The sequence below is a fragment of the Melospiza georgiana genome, chromosome 22 (assembly GCF_028018845.1).
Source record: "Melospiza georgiana isolate bMelGeo1 chromosome 22, bMelGeo1.pri, whole genome shotgun sequence".
NCBI classification, from domain to species: Eukaryota; Metazoa; Chordata; class Aves; order Passeriformes; family Passerellidae; genus Melospiza; species Melospiza georgiana.
The window spans coordinates 7,684,250-7,709,648 of NC_080451.1; the positions used below are offsets into that span (position 1 = coordinate 7,684,250).

At 45.8% G+C, this 25,399-nt stretch overlaps 1 protein-coding gene across 7 annotated transcripts in view; it reads right to left on the reverse strand.

Annotated features, from left to right (window-relative positions):
* The window catches only part of CAMTA1 (calmodulin binding transcription activator 1), a 241,455-nt gene that overhangs the window by 167,549 nt on the left and 48,507 nt on the right, over positions 1-25,399 (reverse strand). For all 7 annotated transcript variants that reach the window (XM_058039298.1, XM_058039297.1, XM_058039300.1 and 4 more), the window contains exon 3: positions 13,950-14,017. In XM_058039298.1, the coding sequence (XP_057895281.1) occupies positions 13,950-14,017 (68 nt within the window). The remainder of the gene's footprint in view (positions 1-13,949; positions 14,018-25,399) is intronic.

The window sequence follows — 25,399 nt, forward strand, 5'->3', positions numbered from 1 at the left end:
ATTGCTCAAGGATTTTTATCAATTTCTTTAGCCCTCATTTATTTCTCTTCCCTACTCCCATGGGGCTACCATTTGATTTATTGGGAATTAATTCTTACAATTCATGAATGCTTTAAACTATTTTCAGATTAATCAGATTAATCACCACCATCTCCCCTGGTGCACCAAGGAGAGCCCCGTTCCCTCTCTGTGCTCACACAGACCAAAGGGCTCCAGCCCCCAGGTGCCAGCAGCCATTCTGCCTTATCAATTGCTCTCTCCATGGACACAGATTGTTACAGTGAGGACCAAGGGCTCCAATTAACTTTTAAAAGACTTATTTGGAGATGGCCTCCTTCTGCGGGTGGTACTTCAGTTCTAAATCTGCTCACTTCCCAGCGCAGCAGCAACACATGTGTGTGCAAACACTGCTGCATCTTATGGGGAAGGAAGAAAATGGAACAAAAATTCTATTTTTTTTTAGTTACCTTACTTCCTGTTCAATTTCCCCACTTGTAACAAAACCAGCTCCAGGCTAACAAGGTTTCCACAACTGTGTCAAAGTGAGTTTTGTGCAAAACACCACATAGCAGGGAAATTTTACCTTGGTTTTGTCTAAAACACCAAATACCAGGGAAATTTGCCATGATGCACATGAACCATGTCCTTGGTGTCACCTCCCCAGCACTGAGGCTGGTGGGAGCCATGTGGGCTTTGCTGCTAATTGGGAAAAATCTCACTGGGGATGGGAGGAGAGCAGAGGTCTGAGGAAGAAAAAGGGTTCTCCCTCTGCTAGCAGCATGCAGCTTGACTCATGACTTGAGACACTGTAAAAATCCGTAAATATTTGAAAATTGAATAATAATAAATAATTATAAATTTAAATTGAGAACCACTCCAAGTTGTAAATGCAGTTCAACAGCTGATGAAATTCTAACACTGCAAGCAGTGAAACAGCAAAGACTGGAGGAACTGGTGATGCTGGTGTGGGAGGGAGCAGCTCCCCAGCTGTGGTCCAGTAACACATCTGTCCCCTATCAGCACAGCAGAAGATGGGCAGAGCACTATGGACAGGGCTGGAGAGGGGACACAGCCACCACCAGCTCACTTTGTCCAGGCAAAAGCATCATTTGCAATATTGCAATTCAATTAAAAATGCTGATTTGCCTTGGGCTCCATCGATTGCTGGGACTCCATTGATTCCTGATTAATAGCAACTATGTACATAAATCTGGATTAAGCTGGAAACCAGAGACACTCAAACTGTCCCAGAAGCTGGGCTGGGATGCCTGAGCTCATAACCAGGACCATCAGCTCTTTGTAGGGCTGAAGCTTAGGACTGAGCCAGCTGTTGAGGTCAGCTTTGAGATGGGGCCACACAAGCAAGCCCAGCCCTGTCCAGGCAAAGTGAGGGCTCCCAGGGAAGGAGGGCAGAACTCACTGTGCCTCCTCCAAATGGGTTCACAAGTGGTGGCACTGACCAAGCCTGAGCTCTCTGCAACAGGCACTGCTGGAATGCCCTGCAGCTTCCTGTTCTCAGCCCTTCCTCTCTTTCAAATGAACCTCACAAATATCATCTGTTTATTTATATCAATTTAGTCCCATCAATTAATGATGACAAGGCAATTAACTAGAATGCCAGACAGTAAAAAATAACCACATAATGCCTTCTTTAGAGGAAATCTATTATGTAATTCTAATCGGTCTTCATTAACACAAAGTATTCCAGTAAAAGGTAGTAATCTAGTTATAGTCTGTGAAATATGAAGATTCACAAAGTAATTTTTCAGAATTAAGGGTATTTTCAGTCAACAAGAAGAAAACCTGCCTATATTTTTTCTGCAAAAAAACTTTTTTTGCAAAAAACTACACAACTCCATAACATAAGGTGCTGAGCAGGGTGTGCAGTATCACCACAGAGGAGCAAAATTCCATTCATCACCTCCCTTCCCCACAGTGTTTGGGGTCTGGATTCAGCTCGGAGCGTGGCTGCACCCATTTCTTCCATCCCCCATCCAGCACTCACTGCACAGGTGTGAGAAAGGAGTCTCAAACCATCAATTGTAGTGGTTTTCAAACAGCCTGACAAGCAGGTATTGTGCTGATTAGTGCTCAAATCAGTGTCCACTGATCTGTTCAGATGATACCCCACTCATCCCAGCCATGAGCTCTCCTTCACACAACTGCCATGAGTGACAGGAGAATGGCACAGCATGACCTGACCTGGCTCATTCCTACCTGATGGACTGAGCAATTAACTTGTGCACAGAACAAAGACAACATTTGCTTCAGTATTTCATGTGAGGCTCTTCAGAATTACCAGTGTTTTAATGGTACTAACCTAATTTATCAATTGTATATATTAAAGATTCTATTTTTAGGGAAAATGAGATGAAAAACAGGAGTTCACAAAACAATCAGCTTCACATGGAAATACACATTTTCTAATTTTAAGCCTTATTCCCCTTCAAACTTACTAATAAACTAGTAGTTGATAAGAGAGAATTAACCCCAAATATAGAAAATCCTGCAAACAAAGAACACAGACAAATATAAAAGTAGTCAACCACTTCTCCAAAACATTCCCAAGCTGTTAAGTACTCTCGACTTAAAATTTCTAATGAAGCAGCTTAAAAATCCCAAATTCCTACAGGAATGTGTTTACAATACAAACTCAATTATTGTCTTATTCTGATGCTTATCTTTTCTTACACCCTCTGAGCTCATCCTACTTTGGAATTTAATTACATTCCAGTATTTTTAGTTCAGACGAAATTACACATTTTCAGATTAATTTAGCCTAAACCAACTCTTGTTAACAGCCAATCCTTTTTCTATCATGCCCTAATTTGTGACCCTACAATTCAGCATGAACTGCTCTTTTAAACCTTGTGTCACCCACCACAAATCCACACTCACTGTTCCTAAACCCAGCACAGCACACAGCATCGCTGGGTCAAAGTTTGCCCAATTTCCTTTGATCAAAACCCTCCTTTTTCCTCTTACCTCTGTTATTTTCTGAGCTGGGTTGACAGAGAACAGCCAAGGGGTGACACAGTGGTGCAGGGAAGGCATGACCTTAAAATCCAAGGACAATGTTCTCACAAGCTCAGCTGCCACAGGAGAAGCACGGGATGGGAACGCAGGCCTGAAGCAGGCCCAGCACTCAGCCTGCCCCAAACCAAATCCCAGGACATGAAGCATTCCCTGATGGACACTGATGCCCCAAACCAAATCCCAGGACATGAAGCACTCCCTGATGGACACTGATGCTTCCCACAGAACGCCCTGCCAGCGCCGTGCTGGGAATCCCAGCCTCTCCCAGGATCCAAGCACAGCTTTCCTCTCACCTCCCTCCCACCGCTTGTGATCTTATGCAACTGTCAAATCCTTGGCATGTTGGAAACCTACTTGTTCAGGTGCCAAGTGGAGACTCATCTAGTCCCTGCAAGGAGTCAGATGCTGCAATTGTGCTAATGCCATGCAAGACTTCCACTTCCCAGAACTTCACTGTCACAGTCAGATTTTCTGAAAAATCCCTTCGCCAGGATTTCTTCTCCTGGGAAGCTGAGAAGCCTAAGAAAAGAACTAAAACAATAATTATCTGATTGCTTCTCCTGTGTTTGCTGCTTTGGAATGAGGGCTGGAGATCGTTTACCAACAGGTGCAGGTTTGATTGGTTTCAGGTGAATTGTTTTAACTTAATGACCAATCACCATCAGCTGTGTTGGACTCTGAGGAGTCACGAGATTTTATTATTCATTCTTGTTAAGCCTTCTCTCTGTATCCTTTTTCTTCAGTATAGTTTTAGTACAGCAATATAATATAATATAATATAATATAATATAATATAATATAATATAATATAATATAATATAATATAATATAATATAATATAATATAATATAATATAATATAATATAAGTATCATAAAATAATAAATCAGCCTTCTGAGAACATGGAGTCAGATTCTCATCTCTCACCTCATCCTGGGGACCCTTACAAACTCAACACTTCAAATTTTTAATATTGGCAAGAAACTAGGATTAAAGGTTAGCTCTCCTATGAACTACCTAATCTGAAGAAAAAACCCAAACCCTGCTCATGTGATCCTTTTCATACATTACCCAGAGTGCCCTCACATCCTTCCTAAGGGCAGAACCCCTCTCTAACCACTGCCCACTCTGGCACATCAAAACTACAACAGTGGGACTGTGCCACACATCCCCTGCTTGGGTTGGTGTCCCACCTGCACAAGCCTCTGGCTGTGACCAAATATCTCACCCAATACCAGGGATTTTGGTAAAGGCAGGTGGGCAGAATAAAGGAAGCTGTAAAAAATATAACAGTCCCTCCAGATCAGGGATCTGTGCAGGATTAGAAGTGACGTTTTTATAAATTTGAGGAGATGAGAGCAAGGATTGAAGAGGAAAAGAAACCAGACAAGAGCAGCAGTTAGAAAAGCCTGGGAGTAAAACCAGTGGGAGAAGAGGAGGCAGAGCAAGCACACAAAGCTGCCATTATAAAATCCTCCAAATCTTTCATACCCTAAATTTAAAGCAGAGCACAAAATCCTGCCCTGCTCTTGGCCAGTGCTCTTCTCAAAGGCCACAGTTTATAAAAAAAAAAAAGTTTGCTGCACAATTTAGCAGTGGTTGGGCCTTCTAAAACTGTCTGGGATCACAAATGCCATTGAGTAGGGAGACAGCTCCCCATGCCACATCACCACCAGTGTTACCATCCCTGGCTTGAGGCATCTGCAAAGTGGAAGCTGAACAGTGGAAGAGCCATGTTCCACCTCAGCATTGAGAGCTGGGACTGGGCACTGTTTGGTGAACCCAATGTCACCTTACACATGGAGTATTTTCTTGGCAACTGGTCCAACAGTGTCACCAGTTCTCGGTTGTTGACAAATCCTGTTACACAGCAAAGATTTGTATCAGAGTTTCAATTTAATTACTGTAAATAAACCAAGCAACTTGGCCCAATGGTTTCATGAGTTACCAGCCCAGCTGAGGGTCAGGATCTGTAATCCTGCAGTGCTGCTCCATGTGATATCCCAGGTAACACACTGCTACAGCAGCCACTGCTTCCAAAGATCCAGACAAAGCCTTCAAAACAACTTGGAGTTACTGCCACAGAGACACAGCCCCAGCCCACAGCCCACTTCAGCTCCTGACTGTGCTGTGCTTCCAGAAGCAGCCCCACTGGTGCCCTGCAGCACTGGTGCCTCCAAAGCCCTTGCAATTGTGTGCAGGTCACGATTCCAGCCCATGCTGTGCTGCCATCCTGCTGTGGATGAGCTCTGTGAGGCTGCAGAGAGAACTGATGGCACCCCAGAGAAACAGGTCAAACAGAGACTCTTGGACATGCTGCCAGAAGAGGTTTTGTCTCTCTTAAGGAAATGTGGAAAGGTTCCTGCAATTATCACTTTGCTTCCTTTGCTTGCAACTGTGTAAATCAGCCCCTAATACCCTGTTTACTCACTGCAGCAGCACAAGAGCAGGGGGAAACACAGGAGCCCTTTAGCCAGAGAGAATTAAATAAAATAGTGGGAACATCCCACAAATACCAAAGTCAATTAATTCATTTGTTACGGGGCAAGAGTCCTGCATAATTTGTCCTCTGAGTAGTTTATTTTACTTAATTGCTTATCCAGCAAGAAGATCTCCCCTGCATGACCCATTTGCTGTGCAAGAAGCTCGACTGATGAGAAATAAATGGTCACCTTCCAGAGGGCACAGAGTGACAGCAGGGATGCTCCATATGCTGCTCTGGTCCTCAGACCCACATCCAAGGAGAGGAATGCACCCAGAACCTGACACCTCCTAAGCTGGTGTCCAGGTCCTCCTGAGGAAACCAGGAGACCTCAGTTCACCTTTCCAGGACCAGCAGGAGAAGGGAAGGCTGCAGATAAGGCACACCCCACTAAGGCTTTAGTTCCACTGCAGCTCATAGCAATGTGTTCACCACCACTCGCCTTTTACAACAGCACTTAAGGCAACACAACAACTCCAGTTGTGAGGGTGGAGCTCTTTGTCAGCCAAACCATCTCAGCTTCTCTACTAGAGTCAGACAGAGCAGAGGCAGAACCAAAAGATTTAATGACTCACTTGTACATCCCCTGTCTGTAAACATTGCTGGGGAACAGGTGGAGCCGAGCTGCCAGACCCAGAGCCACCTTCAGCTGGCCAAAAGATGGAACCAGGACAGATGTTATTGGTCTCATCAAAATTTTGTAAATTGAACAGTGAAATGGAACAGCCTTATTTATCTTAATTTAGTTTATCCTTGACATTTACAAAATAAATACAGGAATAATACTATGGGCACAATTCACTCTCACTGATGGCAGCAGCAATCACACGTGCTCTGACAAAGGACAGGGAGTGACATGGCTACTGTCTGCTGGAAGCAGAGCAGAGGGTGCCAGAGGATCCCCAAGGGATCCACCAGTACCTCTCAGCTCAACACCTCCCTGCAGCACCAAGTACATCCTTGCTGGACAGAGACAGGCAATGCTGAAGGAGAAAGGATTGCAAGATGATGCTTGGAGATTGGCTGGGCAGTGGGTTTTGATCCACCACCAAAGAGGCAACAGGATTTCTGTCAGGAAAGCTTCCAGCTCCCACATTCCACTGGGAGGCTTCTGATGGGCTTTTACTGATGCTTCATCTCCCTCAGAATCAATAGCAAACAATAATCCCACGGCTAGGCATAAATCTTGCTGCACAACTCGGCAAATCATCACGTGGGATGCCTCCGGACGAGGCCACTTCTTTATTTCCAGAAACAGCACCATTAATGGTTTCTGCCTGCCAAGCAACAAGATTCCCACTTCACAGCACTGGAAATCTTCATCCTGCACTGAGCCCAGCCACTGCCTCCACTTACTGCAGAGCAAATGTGGGCAAAGCCCATCTCAGCTGGTGGGTGCTGGTGCTGGGGATGAGCCAGGGGGGCAGAGGGGCTGCAGGGGGACAGATGCTCACCTGCCCTGACACCAGTCCTGGGGCCACAAATCCACTCCTCACACCAGTCCCAACACACACCCAGGGCTGCAAAGAGGCTCCTAAAACCCCTTTTACCACTTGTCATCCTGGTGATGCCACTTGAGGTGCAGCAGCCCCGGGCAGCAGACTGCACTGTGTGTTTACAGCAAACAAAGCTGCTGCAGCACGAGTCAGAAACTCAACGCTGTCACAAAGAGCAGCTCTGGAAAACCCCGCAGCACCTTCCCTCATGTCACTTTACATCCTGTCAGTAACTTACAGGAAACAAAACGGCCCATCAGAGTTATCCAAGGGTGTGAGGCTTTAGGTACAGCTGTAATTAAAACACAGACACCAAAGCCATAAAGCAGATCATTTTACAGCTGGCTGGGCTCCCTCTGATGTACTTGAGAACCATTTTTAAGTGACATAAAGTTTAACATACCGGTACATCTGCCTACCCACCAGATTCTACACGGAATTTAAAATTTAATTATATTAAAGTATTGTTACAGTGCGCATAGCAAGAACGCCAACCAAGTGTAACTTGAGGAGAATCTTTGCCAGATTGTTGTGAATCTGTGTTTTCAGGACTAGGAAGAAAAAGAAGAAAAATCAAACCTGAACACCTGTATCAGTGCTCTCAGCTTCATTATTGCTCACCCACCAACTGCTCCACACTTGGGCTGAGCAGAGTCACACACTTGTCCAGTGTTTCACTGCAATGTCACTGCACACCTACAGCACCTGTGCCTGCCAAGCAATTACTCCTCACACCACAGCAAAAGCAAAGCCTGCTCCCTGCCTACACACACTTATTCAGCACCAAAAGGAAAACCTCAGTCTGCAGGCAGCTCCTCATCTTCCAACAACCACACCACAAACCAATCTGTCCTCTCCAGGCTGAGCAGCAGATCCTCAGGGACGCTTCCAGCTGCTCTGCATACACAGGCACAAACATCCTTCCCCCAGTTCCATGTTACCAGCACATGCTGGCTAACATTCCAATGGGCAGCTTAAATAACACTGTGCCTGTCATAAAATACATTGTCCCCATCATGAAATCAAAGCATCAACCCCTGGCACAGGGCACACTCAGGGGCCTCAATCCCTCCCAGCCCAAGATGGTCATGGTGCCTTGCTTCAGCCCTGCACTCCAACCTCAGGGCCAGGTTTCCTGGATGGAAAAATCCTTGTCCATAAATAAAGAACCCAAAAAAATAGTTTATTTTTCATCAGTTGCTATTTGCAGCCATTAAGATGCAACAAGCAGTTGCTGGATGGTGTTTTTGACGCAGAGAATGTATTGGAAGAAACAAGGGAATATCATTAAGGGTCAATTAGGAGCAACTTAAAGGTTATTTTTGCATATCTTACCTCCTGGACAAAAGAAGGTTCTTCAGTGCCATATGAGAATATAAATTAAGTTGCAAAAATCTTTAAAATGCGACAAAGACTCATTTTGTTGCCATTTACAATGGCCTGAAGAACAAACAGCAGATTTTCTGCCACTCTGCAGCCTGCACATATGACCCAGGAAAGGGCAGGTCCAAGCTGGTTCCACTACAGCCATCAAATCCTGTCCTTCATGGCCCTCTTTGATAAGAAGCACAGAATGCTGGACAATATGGAATTGTCTGCCAGGTCTGGGTGTGACCATCAGAAGCCCAGACCAAGAGATGTTCCAGCACACTCTCTGTTCTAGCCAGGACACGGGCAGCTCCTCACTGATCTGCCTTGCAGTCTGGGAACCCCCATCAGGCCCAGTACAGGGGGCTCACACAGACCAAGCAGCCTCCTCAACCCTAAGATCCTCCCACATGGGATCAAGAACAGTCAGAGCCTGCCAAATACTCAATGTCAGTGTTGTCCAAAGCCACACTGTCTTCCTTGGCCATACCCATTGACAGGAAAACCTACCAAACCTTGCTGCAGGCAGATGGGTTTGCTGAATGATTTCACTGCTTTCTTACCAGATAATTGCTTTTTGTGCCTATTCCATGTTTTCCAGAGCTCCCTCCTCCTCCAAGAGCCAATGCTGGAGGACTCTTATGAGTCCACACGAAGAGGGGAAGGAGTCTTTGCACCCTAGCCCTGTGTGCCTGCAAAGCCAGGCAGTGGGGGCAGGTGTTTGTGTGCATGGACCAGCTGTGGAGCCACCATCTGTGACACGAATCCCTCTGAGATGTGGGAAAGCCCAAGCCTGGTGACCATGCACAGGGGCTGCAGAGCCACTGGTGGGCTGGAAGAGCCAACCTTCAGCCTCTGTGCCAGGTGAATCCACAACAGAAACACAGACCTCTTGCCTTGGCTGTCCAAGTTGGCCAGTGACATCTTCTGCTGTGACACAGCTCTCCTGAGCTGCCAGCTGAAAACAGAGGGACACCAGCTCTCCCAAAGGACCAGCACACACCGGGCTGGGTTTGCCATGGGAAGAATTTGGAAGGAATACTTGAAGATCATTGTCTGAGTCAGGCCAGGCATCTGGATGGCTCCCAGCAACTCTGCCCTTAGGTCACTTTACAATCAACACAGTGAGCTGTTAAAAGAATTCATTATTGGGGTCTCAACACCCCTGGACCACAGCAGCTAAAAATCCATACGAACGAAGGGCTCTTAAAATCATCTGTGCACTGTTTATTCTCTGCAGGGACAATAAAGAGAAGGAAATACTGAAAGCAGCGAGAAGAAAGTGTTGAGAGTCATGAAATCTATAAAGTGTAAAGAGAGATGTGCCACATTTAGCAGGGATTATGTCAAGCAGCATCCTGAGCCAGGAGTGCTGACAGCACACACACGCTGCCTTCCACAGAGGAAAATAGGTCGTGTGTGACCCCAAACATGCCAGCAGAGCTCCCAGCAGCACCAGCAGAAAACCCAAATTTCAGCACTGCCCACAGGCAAGGTTAATGGTCCTGGATCCTATGGAGAGTACGAGCCATATGAGAGAGCAGGACCTTTAAAACGTGCCTTGAAAGTCTAAGCAAGGTCTCGAGAGGACTTTTATTTGCAACAAGCACAAGGGGAGAGGACAGAACTTTTGCCACCAATCATAGCTCTGGGCAGTTGCTTTTCCACATCCTCCAGCTCCCATGAGCTTCTCCTCCACGGGGAGCTTCTGTCTCATTTCCCAGCAGCCAGGACATCCTGGCAGCAGCATCCACCCATGCACTGGGACAGCTCTCACACAGAGCACACTGGAAAGAAGGCTCACAAGGTAATGGCCTAACACAGTGAATTAATTCCAAAGCACAATTGTTTTCAATCTTCATTTAAACCCAACCTTACCTAATCTCACTTTAACGACATAGGAAATGGAAATTCCCTTAATAATGTAAGTTATGAATATTTATTACCCTATTTTTTACCTGAAAATGGAGTAATTCAATTAATTTTACTATTAATTATTTAATACAGAATTAATATACTGCAAGATCCTAACTTTTCTTTACGATGCTGCTGATATCCCAGATAGGGGATGTTCCTTATGCTGGACTGATGGCCAGGTAATGCACAGGGTGTGCTTCCTGGGCAGGAATGGACACCTGGACAGGAGGTGGGGAGACTCCAGGGACTGCACCCATCCTGCTCTCACCATGGAGCAGGGCTGGTCCCCCCAGCAATCCCCCTGTGTCCTTTATGGGACAGAAACAGATCTGAACTGCATTCCCAGACGGAAAACTGACCTTGCAGCTTCTGAGCACAGCCAAGGCTTTTCCATTGCCTGGGGCCCACTTGTGAAATAGTGACGTCACCTCGGATTGCTCAAGAATATTTTAAAAATACTGTAAAAATGCTAGTGACAAAAGGCACCTGGAAACAGAGGAGCAAAGTATCTCCCTCTGGCAGAATGCTCCCGGACTCAGAAAATTGACTTTGTCATTGAAATTCCAAAGTAAATAACAATTAAATTCTACTTGATATATAAATGTCAAGTAAATTTTTTTTTTTTGTCATCGTGATTTGCATTTAAACTTGGAAATGTCAGCCACTTGGCCCTGCTGCATTAGCAGAACGCTTCCCCCGCCCCGCTGCCGGAACACCCGCTGCGGATTACCCAGCACATCATCAAGTAACCAAACACCATTCCAAGGCAGCCTCAAGGTCAAAGCTGTGAGGTGTACTTGCTAATTTATGTTGATCAACCGGAGCGCTCAAAGGACTGTTGTAATAATGCTCCAGTATATTTATATCAGGGCATTCAGTCAGTTGGAGTTGTACAACGAGAAGTTTTCAACAAGAAAAGGAAGTTGTTCAACAAAACATTCAGAACTGCAACATGGGATACTCTGTTTGGGAAAGAGAGTACCTCATGTTAACAGAACAAAACATTCAGAACTGCAAGCCTGGCTCCAAACCAGCTCATCCCTCACTGCCAAGCTCTGCCTTAGCTCAGTGACCTGTGAGGCACCACAGCCCAGCCTGGCCTGGCCCTCTGCAGCAGTTCATGGCTGAGCTGGAAGCACCAAAACCCCATCACCAATATCAACCCTCTGCCCACACATCAAGTAACCAAACACCATTCCAAGGCAGCCTCAAGGTCAAAGCTTGTGAGGTGTACTTGCTAATTTATGTTGATCAACCGGAGCGCTCAAAGGACTGTTGTAATAATGTCCCAGTATATTTATATCAGGGTATTCAGTCAATTGGAGTTGTTTGACAAGAAGTTTCAGAAAAAAGTCATTTTAGGGACTTTTTGCAAAGGTTTGTCATAGCTCCTTCAATGGCAAGGGGGCCTCTCCTCCATGTCCACGATTAAAGCAATATCCATCCATGCTGTAAACATGGGAAACTCTGTTTGGGAAAGAGATGACAACATTCAGAACTGCAAGCCTGGCTCCAAACCAGCTCATCCCTCACTGCCAAGCTCTGCCTTAGCTCAGTGACCTGTGAGGCACCACAGCCCAGCCCGGCCTGGCCCTCTGCAGCAATTCCTTCCTTTTGGAGCTGGACAGCACCAAAACCTCATCACCAATATCAGCCCTGTGCCCACAGCTGCAGCAGCAGCAGCTCCCACAGGCAGTGTCCCAGCCGTGCCCGGAGCCCCCGTGGCATCCATCCAGCAGTGACTCCTCACAGCACACTATACATCATTGTATTAGGAAACTCTCTGTGTGTGTCAGTGGTGCAATTAATTTTTATTAATTTTGTGAGATGAAATTAGTAGCACCCACAGCAGCAAACAAAGAATGGGGAGTGTTCCAGTTCAGTGCCAAATCGATGTCATTAATTCTGTAATACCATGAGCTCTGATTGTAGCAACTCAGCATTTAACTCTTCCAATTAATTTTTATATTAAAAAAAAAAATAGAAAACGAACTGAACAATTTCAGAAGGACCTTGAACTCATGTCACAACTTTCCTTCTCCTGGGACATTCTTTCTTCCAAGTGTAAACACACAAGAGGAAGGCAAGGAAATGTGTTTACTGCTCTCTGTGGAGAGAGCTGCAGACACAAGGAAATGTTCATCAGAGAATTATTTTCATGCATTGCCTTTAGCAAACCAAGCTCTTAAAATCAGAAGATGCTGCTACAAAAACATTTATAATTTCCTATCTTTAATGATACCATGTAGAGCCAGACTAGTTAATGTGTTTTCTGACCCCTTAAAAGGCTTCTCTGGCAAAGGCTCAGCCAGAAATTGTTTTAAATTAATTCTGAAACTGGGATTACCAACCCAGAAAAAACTATTGCTAATATTAAGTGAATTACCTGCTGTTCTGCAGCCAAGGAGAGCCTCACAGCTGCTACCAGCAGGAAAGATCCATTCAGGGCCCTTCCACCACCATGGCAGCTCCAGGTCTTGGACAATCAGTGAGAGAACAATTGGGTTTCCCACATCTCCTTCCCACATTTTAATACAAGTAAATGCATTACTTACCAATGTCACAAAAATACACAGTCTTGGGGAAAGAAAGCCCACAAAAGTAAAACAACACAGCTCTTTTGTTCCCATATTTCATGGAAAGCAGGTCCTTTGTGCGCCCCACCTGCAGCTGCACTGCAGAGGTGCAGAGAAGGCCTCCACGTCCATCCTCTCTTCAGCTGGGTGCTGTGGAACACCTGGAATCAATCTGTGCTGTTTGTTAGGGTGGCACTGCTCCCCGTGTCCCACTGGGACCTCTGTCCCTGCTCATGGCAGCAGGAGGTGATGCCAAACCTGGAGCACGCTGCTCTGGGCGCCTGCGGCACCGGCCCCTGCAACGGATGATGCTGGGATGCAGGATGCTAGAACAGGCTTTTCTCTCACCTGGGTCCCAGCAGGCTCCTTCCAATGGCCCAGCCCTCTGCAATAGGAAAGGGGTGATTGGGAAAAAGAAAAACAGCAAAAGCCCAGCAAGACCAGAAAGCAAGAGTCGTTCTCTGCGTTAGTGAGACGTATGGAGCCAGAACATAGCTGAAACAGCAGGAAAACATCCACAGCCAAAACTCCATGTCTGGGTTCCCAGGGGAGCGAGAAGTTAAACATTTATGGCAGCACGAAGAAGACATGACATTTACTGAATAATAAACTGCAAACATGTCTGTTAATGCAGCTTTTTGGGACCTCCTCACCATCAAACACTTAACCCCAGCAAGGGAAACACCAGAACACAAACAATCCCCGTGCCTGTCTGTGAACAGGCAGCACATGGTGGGGCTGGTGCTTTTTTATTTATTTAAAGTTAGAGGCAAGAGAGCTCTGTCAAGATAAACAGCCCGCGACCTTGCTCAGAGACTTCAGATCTGCTCATCTGAAGGGATACAATTAAATCCTGAGCAATCGGGTTAAAACTTTAACCTGCCAAGACTGTAGCTATTCCATTTTTAATCAATCTGATTTCATTCAATAAAATGCTCATTAAGGCAATTAATGAGAGTTTGGTGTCACAAGCCATCAGGCATGACTGGGAGTTTCCACTTGGTGGTCAAGGCATTGATCAGTGAGTCAAGTCATCAGCGCGAGAGAGTCAATGTGCTGAGCAGGAGAACATTACCTGGTTTTGGGGGAGGTTGTTAGCCACTCCTCATGCTTTTCAAACGTTATTAAATAAGCTGCAATTTCCTGAAAGAGAAATGCAGAAAGAAAACAGAGTTACTTGCATGGCTGTGCTGGGAACTGGAAAGTTTTATAACAGAGACATGGAGCCGCCTACCCCGGGGCCAGGCTGCAGCTGAAATCGGGGTTTGACTGACAGAGAGCACTCAGTAAATGTTCACATCCACGCCACCAAGGCCAGGCTTAAACAGGACAATGAAGAGATGCAAATGAGGAAAGGCATTAACATTTTCCCAGCACAGAGAATTTGCTGGTAACTGTGGTGACCACGGCATCGCCGAGAGCCCGGTATGACGTCAGGAAGCAAAGGGGAGGGTAGCGACAATACGGACACAGGGAGCTAAATAAAATATTTATAAATAGAACAGCATCACTGCAGAGAGAATTACTGAATTATTAATCGTTGCCATAAAAAGCCAGCGGGTGACATCAACATAAGTCATTGCTCCCACTTGCAGGAATGATACGGGCGATTACTTCCAGATCAGAACCGATTTGTTTGCAGGAAATTATCGGCGCCAGCGACATAATTCACGACAGTGCCTGTAAACAGGCCTGAGGAAGGGACAGACATTCATCCAGTTCCTGGGTACAAACCCAGGGTGGCCACAAGGTGACAACTGTCACCACACCAGCAGTGTCCTGATATCTAGAGATGGCCACAGAGACTGTGCTGAAAATAAGCCCCCTGTGATATACTGAGAAAAATGCGGGGTTTTGATGGTTATCTTCCAAAAATTATCACCCAGCCCTCTCAGAGGGGCCTGCATAGCAAAAGCTGAACAAGCGAGGTCAGCAAAACTGCCTTCAGTGTAGAAATGTCTCAAATCAGACTCCCAAACCACATGCAGCATCATCTCCAGAGCCACTGCAGCAGAAGTGTCCCCAGGCTGTAACTCCCAATAGCACACACACTCCAGTGCCAGGGCTTTCCACCACGAGAGGTGTTTTTATTATTTTTTTTTAGCTAGCTCTATATAAGGGCTGTCGCTTACAGTACCAAAGCTAAAAACCCCCACAATGCTCTCCAACCAGCTGGCCCAAGCATCTGCTAGAGCCACAAAATGCAATTATATTACTCCCAAACGAGACGTAAAAATATCTTGTTTCCAATACTCTTGGTTTTAAGACTCATACTTAATGTCCTCTGGGCATTGCGGCGGTGCCAGATCTCCGTGTTATGTACTTTATTAGAGCTGTGTGAATGTCATATTAATGACTCCTGACCAACATGTTTACACTGCAAATAAATTCTCCTGGAATCCACCGACGCACCCCTTGTTTCCCAAGCCAGCCTCTGCAGGTTTAAGGGATCCCCACACACACAGATGACAGAGCAGCAACACAAAGCTCCAAAAACTCTTCTTTTTAATTTCTGGCTAATGGCTGAATAAAACTCAGCATCAAGGAAAGCCTGTGCAGACCTCCAGCACCGACACTGATGACCTTCCCAATCCTCACAGTTTCACAGCAGCTGCACCTGAATCAGATGCAAGAGCTGAAATCTGGACATTACGTGGCCAAAAAGTCTGACCCCAGATTTCCAACAGGCTAAAACCACCAAAGAACTCCATAACTAAAATTCTTCTGAAAATATGGAAAAATATCTCAGGGGATTTTTAAAGCCAGTGCAGCAATTCCACCAAAAATGCAGCAATCAGCAGAGCTCTATTCCCAATCCATCCCACGTTATGTGTCCTCAGCTCACTATGCCACAAACCAGTGTCACCTCTTGCTGTACAGTGAGATGAGTCTGGAGAGACTGAGGAACAATTGGGAGTTCCCTGCATATTCTCTTCAGCACCAGGCAAGCAAGCAGAACAGAAACAAGCCCCCTTTCATGCCTAGATAGTTTAGGGGGTTCAGGTTAGTCTGAGATTTTGCCTATTCCTACTAAAATTCAACTCCTGTTAGGAGAATTAAGCCATTTTTAAATTTGTGGCTGAAAAAATACATTGCTATGGCATAGAAACCCAAAGTACTTCAGGTGAAGGAACTCAGCCTTATCCACAGCTCATTCACTCTGCTCCTTCCTGTCAGACCATGCCAGGCATATGTGAAAACCTAATCCCAAATCATCACCAACTGCAGGAGCTGCAGCAACAAGAAGCTCCCATGAGAGGCAGAACATGGGTCTCCACTCTGCTGGCCTGGTACACTCATATTTGGGCAGAGGAAAGGCCAAGCTGCCACAGATATACACTGGGGAAGGAAGATGTGCTTCTCTGCTGCAAAACCCCCTTAAATCCCATATATTCTGCTTTCTGTAGCTACAACTTCATGTCAGCTCTGCAGAGGAAAATGCTCAGGTGGTTGATCAGAGGTTTGCAAAAGATGTCTCTGCCCAGTGGCTCCCTGTCTGCATGGGACAGGCAGGGCACAGCAGGGCTGGGGTTCAGCAGCTGCATGGGCCAAGTACCCTGCTGCCATACCAACACCCTTTTTCCCTTTGAAAAAAGAGGGAAGAAATAGATTTATCACCAGAAGACACAAAGTCATTAAATAATTAAAAACAAAACTATGGGCACAATAAAAGCCCTCTGATAAAACCCTGCATTTTAATGCGTGTTAATTCCCCTAATGATTCTTTCTGTGTCTCACAGGGTCAAATCAATGTCCTCACAAAAAAATCCAATTATATCCCATTCATCGTATCTTTGGAGCAAAGCTATTGTTTGCTTTTGTCTCCTATCAAACCCTTTTCCTATTGCTTCTTGCCCGAGACTACAAACAAAAGACAGCATGGCACCAGCAAGGTCAGAGGAGACAGAGCTGGCTCTGAAACCCCGGCTGGTCCTGGCTCCTCTGGGACTGCACAGCAAGTGACACAAACCAAGGGACACCTGCACGTGACACAAACGCTCAGTCTCGTCACCAGAGAGTGCCCCTGCAGCACAGCCAGGCCAGGTGGCACCAGGTGCACCCCAAGGCCACCCAGGTTGATCTCCATGGGCAAGGGCACCACACACCACGGGCAGCAGCTCCTGTGTCAGGATGTCCCACCCAGACCCACATCCCCTCTATCCCAGCTTGGAAACTACTGTCAGGATAAAGTGAGTGAGCATTGCTGGGAAAGGGTGAATCACTGGAAGCTCTGTGGATCCAGCTCCTCTTCCATGCGTGTCAGTGCAGCCCCACACTTCTCCTCACAGAGAAAAGCAAGGCACAATTCTTCCCAAGAATATTGCTGGGATTCACATTCTCTGAACCTCAGAGAAAGAAAACAATTCTTATCATTTGCTGTGCCAAAGCAGAATGCAATATAGAGATTGTTTATCCAAGTCACAGCGTTTTGTTTCCTTGGCCTATCAGGGCCAAACATATGTGTGTGTATGTGTGTGTGTGTGTGTGTGTGTGTGTGTGTGTGTGTGCTGGGACTGTCACTGACAGTCACGAAATTCAGAGCAGTGTGTACAGTTGTGTACAGAGTTCAGTGCTTAGCAAGTTCAGTTTTAGATGTATAGAATAATATAGTATAATAAAGTAATTAATTAACCTTCTAATACCAATGAAGTCCTCCTCATCATTCCTCCTTCGCTGGAGCCCTCACAGCATTGCAATATGTCAGGCAATCCCAGGGCAATGCTCAGCACGTGGCTCTCCCTCTCTGAGTGCCTGCAGGACTGAGCCCACCACTCACACTGCTGAGAACAGCCTTGACTGACCATCTCAGGGAACCACACCATAGAGCAATGAGATTATTTAACATTCAAATCACTCCAGTTGTGTTTTATCCTAAACTTAGTCAGATAATTCTGTGTTTAGTTTAGACTTGGTTGCTCGGGCTGATAGCATTTTATCTAGGTGTGCATTTATTTTTATTTTGCACTTGCCAGTTTGTTCAGATTATTAGTGTGAATGCACCAGGGAGTCACCAGCTGGGAAACCCAGTGAGATGTGTGAGACAGGACACAAGCACATCTCCAGACAGCTGCCACCAAGGATGTTCCCACTGCTCCCTCAGCCTCGTGCCGGGGTGGCATCACCCAGCCTGGCACTCCTGGCACAGGCACGATGGCAGAGCCACCACACACTCGCCACCCAATGCTACGTGACTGCAGCTCCTCAGACACTTCAATATTTAATGTCAGCACGTAAGAGCCCAGAGCTGTGGCACATGGGCGACCTGATCTCACCCACACAGCGTGGATGAGAGGCAGTGCTGCAGCCAGTGGCACAGGGACAGCAGGGAGGAAGAAGCTCCCTCAGGGCACTCAGGGCTGCCCAGCAGCTGCTGCAAAGCTGTTTGTGTTCATGCACAGGAGAGGAGAGGACGTGGCCACAAAGCACGGGACAGACGGACGTGTGGTATTTTCTGAGTCCCCTGTCGTAGGGAAAAAATGATGAATATGACTCCGTGTTCTTAGAAGGCTAATTTATTATTTTATGTTCTATATTGTATTAAAGAGCTATATTATACTATACTAAAGAATACAGAAGGGATGCAGACAGAAGGCTAAAAGATAATAATGAAAACTCTTGACTCTCTCCAGAGCCTTAACACAGCTGGGCGGAGATTGGTCATTAAGTGAAAACAATTCACATGTTGGATAAACAATCTCCTAGAACATTCCAAAGCAGCAAAACACAGGAGAAGCAAATGAGATAATATTGTTTTCCTTTTTCTCTGAGGCTTCTCAGCTTCCTAGGAGAGAAATCCTGGGCAAGGGGACTTTTCCAGAAAATATGACAGTGACACCAACAGGCAGGGATCTGGTGGTGTCAGAGAGGCTCGTGACCCATTGTGCACACAGAAAGGCACCAGCTCTGCCCTGAGCTGAAGGGTTTCCAGTAAACACACACATTTTTTGGTAGAAAAAGTTAAAAAAACTCTGAAAAGGACAATTAATGGGTCCCTAAAGCCATGGATTGAGTGTTGGTTCCTTCCTTCCCCCTCAATTCCCTCCAGGTCATCCTGCATCATCATAAGGTATTGGCAATTCCCACCTCACCTCTCAAAATAAAAAAAAAGACTGTAAGGGAGAAGGATTGCAGGATTCCCTAGGCCAGGCAGCTCTGGTCACCATCTGGTCTCAAAGCAACATGTAATTCATTAAAAAAAAAAGCAGTCTGAATTTCAAGTTATTACTTTGTATGAATTATACACACCCGAATTAATAAGCCTGAATCTATGCATGTGTTAGGAGAAAGCAGAAGAGTTTCTACTCATCCCTAGATTTAGACCACAGAGCTAATAAAGCTGCAATCTCTTAAGCGAGCACATTTATTCTCTTAGGAATTCACCACGTCCTCTCTGCTATAAAGACAAATTCCAGCCCATCACTTCCTTATCATCCTTCTGCTCTGAAATGAAAATAAAAATTCATGTTGACTATGGACCATCTTCTCAGCTGGGATTGAGCCATTTTCATTTTCTATCCATACCCACTCTCAAAGCTATTAATATTCTGAATATCCCAACTACAAACTGCTCCAAACATCACACAGAGCAAGCTCACACCACCTTCTTCAGCATCATGGAACAAAAATCAAAATCCCACTGCATTCACTCAGTTGTTTGGCCAAAATCAGCAACATTATCAAAGGGATATTGTTCATGAGCTGGGTGAAAGAAGGAGCAGGAGAAAGGCAGAGTGAGCCCACCAGTGTCCAGCAGGGACAGGAGGGACATGGCAGGGTCAGGTGCCTGCAGGCTGCAAACACCTGCCAGTGACAGAACACTCCTACACCAGAATATTTCACTGCCATTTCAGGCAGCACTTGGCTTGGTCTTGAAGTGTCACCTATCTGCAACTTCTCAAAGCAGAAACAGCCTATGCTGAGGCTGAGAAGGGGATGAAGCTCAGATATTGCTGCTGTTTTGCTGACAATCTGTGTCAGCTGTACAAGCTGTGCCTGGGGGTCAGAGGTTGCCCAGGGCTGCTCAGCTGGAGCACAGGTCAGGCTGGACTTGCATGGATTTGGTTTTCCAACTCATGCCATGAATTTTCTGCCAAGTGCAGAGATATTTATTCATACCTGTGAAAATACCACGGACTGCTGAAGCCAGACCCTTGGTTTGTTGCCCTAATGGATGAAGCCCTCACCATTGTGAGGCCCAAAGTGTTGCCCCATTCCCTTGGTTTGCAGAGAGCAGGAGGTGGCCCATATGATGGTGTTCACAGGGGTCCAAGGATGAGGGAAGAGACGAGGATCTGTCTCCATGTTTCAGAAGCTTAATTTATTATTTTATGATATATATTATATTAAAACTATACTAAAAGAATAGAAGAAAGGATTTCATCAGAAGGCTAGCTAAGAATAAAAAAAGAAGGAATGATAACAAAGGCTTGTGTCTCAGACAGAGTCTGACCAGCTGACTGTGATTGGCCATTAATTAGAAACAACCAACATGGGCCAATCACAGATGCACCTGTTGCATTCCACAGCAGCACATAACCACTGTTTACATTTTGTTCCTGAGATCTCTCAGCTTCTCAGGAGAAAAAATCCTAAGGAAAGGATTTTTCATAAAATGTGTCTGTGACAGCCCACAGCCCGCTGGCTGCTGCTGTCCCCCTTACCCAGCCAGAGCTCACCTCTGCAGGAAAAGGCCTGAGGGCAGCCCTGGCAGCATGTCTGGTGCCACAGAACAGTAAAGCCACCAAGTGGGAAATGCTTCTGGTTTGGGAGATGCTTGCCTTGGTTCCCTGCATGGCAGTGAACAGCAGGATTGCAGGAGGGGGGATGTTTTCATTAATATTGGTGTCTCACCAACCATCTGCTAAAGGTCCACACTATTAATTTAACAGGAAAAAAATGGAATAGATTACTCTACAGTTTTCAATTAAAGTACATGATGTCTTCAAACTGCAATCTTAATTAGATATTATAGGGTGACATTTAGGAAATCCTGAGCTGTGATGGCTGATCAAGTCATCTGACTGCGACGGTGCTGTGCAGCTCTGCTGGGGCCTCGTGCACCCAGCAGCCTCAGGAGAGCTGTCTGCCCTCAGATTCCAGGGCTAGAGCAGCCCTGACAAACTCCTGGGGTTAAAGGACCACAATGGTGAAAAACAAAAAACAGCTGCAAATCGACGTGGACACAGTCCCAAAGAAAACTTAGGGAAAGGGGCAGAAGAAAGGGGGAAAATTAAACAAAGTGAAAAAAAAAATAGTAGCAAATGGACAACTAAAACACTATTTTCAGGGTTAAACCTAATATGAAAAAAATAGACTTGGACAAGAAATAATTTCCTCTAAAACATGTGAAAAGGAGGGGAAAAAAAACCCAATCAAGAGCACAAGCAGTAACTAACAGGGACTGGAGCTGAACAAGGTCTGCTCAGCTCCTTCACCTGCCAAACACATGGACAAGAGCAAACTGAGACACACAGTGGGTCTTTAGAAAAGCAAGAGCAAAATGGGGCACAACCCCCAGCCATGGCTGCCCTGAGCCACCCAGAAGTGCTGCTAGTCACCAGTCAGAGCAAAGTCAGCCCTTGGCTAATAGGATTAGGATGGATTTTATCTTCCATTTAGGCCCCACACTGAGGGACAGTTAGTGAAACAGAGCAGTAACCAATAATGCCCAGTCTTGAGTTACTGGAAAACACCCACAGGTCATTATGTGATTTTTTTTTTTCTTTTAAATGACCTTGGACTAAACCCTGTGATTTAAAGAACCACAAACATTGGCATCCTGCTGGTTCAGTTCACTTGTCCTCTGAAGCTTGAAAGAGTCAAATATGCAATGGGATTAAAAAAAAAAATCACTAAGATGCCTGTGTTTATGATGCATTAATTAAAGCATAATAGCAAAAACCTCAATTTTTGTAGACAATTTGAACAGTCACGTGGCTTTAAGGCGCCAAAGAGCATTCCAGAAACCAGGAGAATCACACCAGTCCCACTCTTGGCAGGGGGACAGCCCAACAAGGTGCCCAACAAGGTGCCCAACAAGGTGCCAACACCAGGGCCTGCTCCATTTGCCTTCTCCTGCATGGAGACAGCAGCAAGCCCTTCCAAAGTCCTTCCAACAGAAGCACCATTAAAAGGGAAATATCCCCAGAAATTGCCCCTTTCTACAAATTCCTCCCATATCCTCTGACATAATAATATGCCACAGTCCTGCAAAATTGTCTTTTCAGCATGTTTTTGCATTATGCCTAATTCTGTCAGAGTTTTTCAGTCCCACATAACGACAGCTCAATGCAGAGTCAGATATAAATCTGGCTTAAGAGACTCTCACCAGGAATTCATTTAAAACTGTAAATGTTAAAAGATTCTGCTGCTGATTTATGGCATTTTCTTATTTCAAACAGAATTAAAATCCTTCTTAAAATATACATATTCAATCATGATAAAAGCTGCATTCAAATGATGCTGCTGGTCAGGCTGAGAGCCACAAAGCCCAGAAATCTGGGAACATCAGGGGAATCCAGGAACAGAAGGGACTGGGACATTTTACTGGTTCAACCATGCTCTGCTGTCATGCCACCACCTCAGTCTCACATCTTAATTAGTACAAATGGGGATGCTGGTGCTTTCATGCTCCATCTCTCCCACTCCAGCCCAAGCACAAGGATCCCTTTTCCTGAAGATCCAGTTGAACACAGAAGTTGTACCTGAAGCCATTACTGAACAGGTTTATTCATTTTCCATTGTTTACACTGAAGGCTTTCCCGGCTCTGTCAATACCACACACGTGTCCTGTATCATTGTGCAAACAACATTTAGTGTTAAAAAAAAATTACCCATGCTACTCATTATCATCATTCCTGTAAGAATTGTTCATGTTTTGCATTTGAGAACAGAGAACACCACAGAGCCTTGAGTTGCACAGCACAGCCCTGTACCCAAGGCCAGGCCAACAAAAACTCAGGAGCAGTGTCTGGAAAGAACCTGTGCAGCACCAGTAGAATTCACAAAGAGGTTTTAAGCATTGAAGATGCCAAAAGAACCACAGTCTATGAAAGGGTCATGGCTTCTGGCTGTCCTTCCTGGAGGCACATTGCCTGACCTGTACAGGAGCCCCTCATCTCATGCTGTTCCACTCAAATAAAAACTCTAAATGGAAGGACCAATATCAAATACAAGAGCAAACAAGCAGAAGCAGGCAGAAAAGGCATTATTCAGGTATTTATATAATTAATTGTTCATTATTCAGAAGCCACAGAGCCATTAGCAGAAAGCCAGGGCTCTCTGCACTGCAGGAGATGCCTCTGACACCTCAGAGTGGTTCTGTCCCAGGCCACTTGTGCTGATGTCCCCAGCTCCTGGCTGCTGCTGCTGCTGGCTTGGTTGGTTTTGGTGAGGTTCTTTGGTTTGGGGTTTTTCTTCCCAGATCTTCCCTGGTAAATTCAGAATCACAGACTATTCTGAGTTGGAAGAGACCCTGAAGGATCATAAAGTCAAACTCATAACTGAATGACCCCTATGGGGGCTGAACCTGTGACACTGGCATTACTCACACCATGCTTCAACCAAATGATCTCAGGGTCACTTTGATGGATTCTTCACAAAATTGGGAACAACAAGTCCATTTTCTGGAGGCAGCTCCCAAGTGCCCATCAGCTCCAGTAAACCCACAACACTCACAGCTGTCATCAAACCATCCTCCCTTCTGTGGGGGCATGGAAGGGAAACGTTTCTGCCCCATGTCAGGATCCAGCCACGATGATTAACCAGGGCCTGTGGCCTGGGGGGCACAGCAGCTCTGCTCCCAGAGTGGCTGGAAGTTGCCAGCTGGCTCCCATCTGTGGAAACTGCCCCTCTGACCTGGAATTATGGTGTGTGCTGGCTGCCACTGCAAGGAAACAACCATAAAACCAGAGCACCATCAGGGAACTGTAAATTCCTTGTGAGTTATTTTCAGACTTCCAAAAGTTTAGTTAAGCCTTGCCTTTAAGAGAACATATATGACAAGGGAAAAAATGACCAGAAAAAAGGATGTTTGTGTGAAAGAGCTGTTTGCCATTATGAGCAGTGCCAGGACAGCAAAATGCCCACAGTGCCCAGGATTCCCTGTATTTATCTGTGGAAAGGGGTTGACCAGAGGCTGGTGAAAGGCAGGGCTGATGCCATGTCACACCAGTGACCTCTGGACTGCTGCAGGCTGTGCTGGGGCTGCTGTGTCCTTTCTCACAGCCAGCAGCCAGCACAGAGCACGGATGCTGCTTCCCAAAGGTTCAGCATCACAGGCGATTTCATGCTCTTTATATTTCTAAGTGTTGATTTTTAGTTGGTTTTTTTTTTTAAATAATCATAAATCCCAACATCTGCTCCCAGGGTGGGAGCCCTCTGGCTCTGTGCTCAGCCAGGGAAGGGAACGTGGCTGCTGCAGGTGTTATTTTTAGTGCGACAGCTATTTACCAGCTCCACTCCCAGAGGGAATTCAGCGAGTAAAAGGGATGCTGATGCATTTCTTGCTAAATATAGAAAAGGGCAGAGTGGCTGCAGGTTCCTGCTCCTGCCAGGATGTGGCCTCAGTGAGGGGGATGCAGCCCCAGTGGTACCCACACCACAATGGGGCCACCCCACACAGGCTCCCCATTCACCGCATTCCAGCCAACCTTCAAGCTGCTGTTTGGAAAAAAGCTTTTTAAAAGTAGCTCTTATAACTAATTGGCTTCACTTTGAAGCCCTGATCCTGTAATGAATGGCTCCCAAAATCAAACAAAGCATTTTCAGCACCAACAAAATTGCCTGTTATGAAAAGCAGAACGTTTTTAGGGTAATATTGACTTTAACGCTCTGTCAAGGCACATTGACAGCAGGATGAAAACAGCCCTCCCTCTGCTCACCCAGCTCAAATCCAGCTGCTGAGAGGGGACCCTGAACACTCATGCCAGTCTGTGCTTTATATCCCTAGCAGTGGGCTCATTCCCTATTAGTTTATATACCTTTAAAAAAATAAAATCTCGCTGATAAAAGAAAGGGATGTGTTTTAGAATTACTCTGCTCTTCTCTGGTTTTAAGCCTTTAAAGTTCTGGAAAGGCAATTTTGACATCCAGGAGCTCTGCAGGCCCAGACAGATGGGGATTCCTGGTTGAACTCCTTTTATATTTCCTTTATTGCTTCATATTTACCAACGACCTGGAAAGGAGCAGTGTGAAGGTGCCACTTGAACATGACAGAAGGCATTTCTGAGTGAGGCTCAGACAGGCTGGAAAACCAGCCCAGAGCCCTGAACAAACTACAAACTGGGCAAATGACTGACACGACACAGAGTGCGTGGGATGCAAAAAACACAAAGTAATAGGGATTGCAAGAGCAAGATGCATTCATTATTCATCCAGCCTGTGAGGGTTGGCCTCAGTGGCATCAGGGCAGAGCATGATGGACACTTTGGATGTACCTGCATCACTGTGAGCCACACTGGTCACCCCAGATCCACTCTGTGGGCTGCTGCTCTGGGCAACCACCCATGGGATACAGAGGGACTC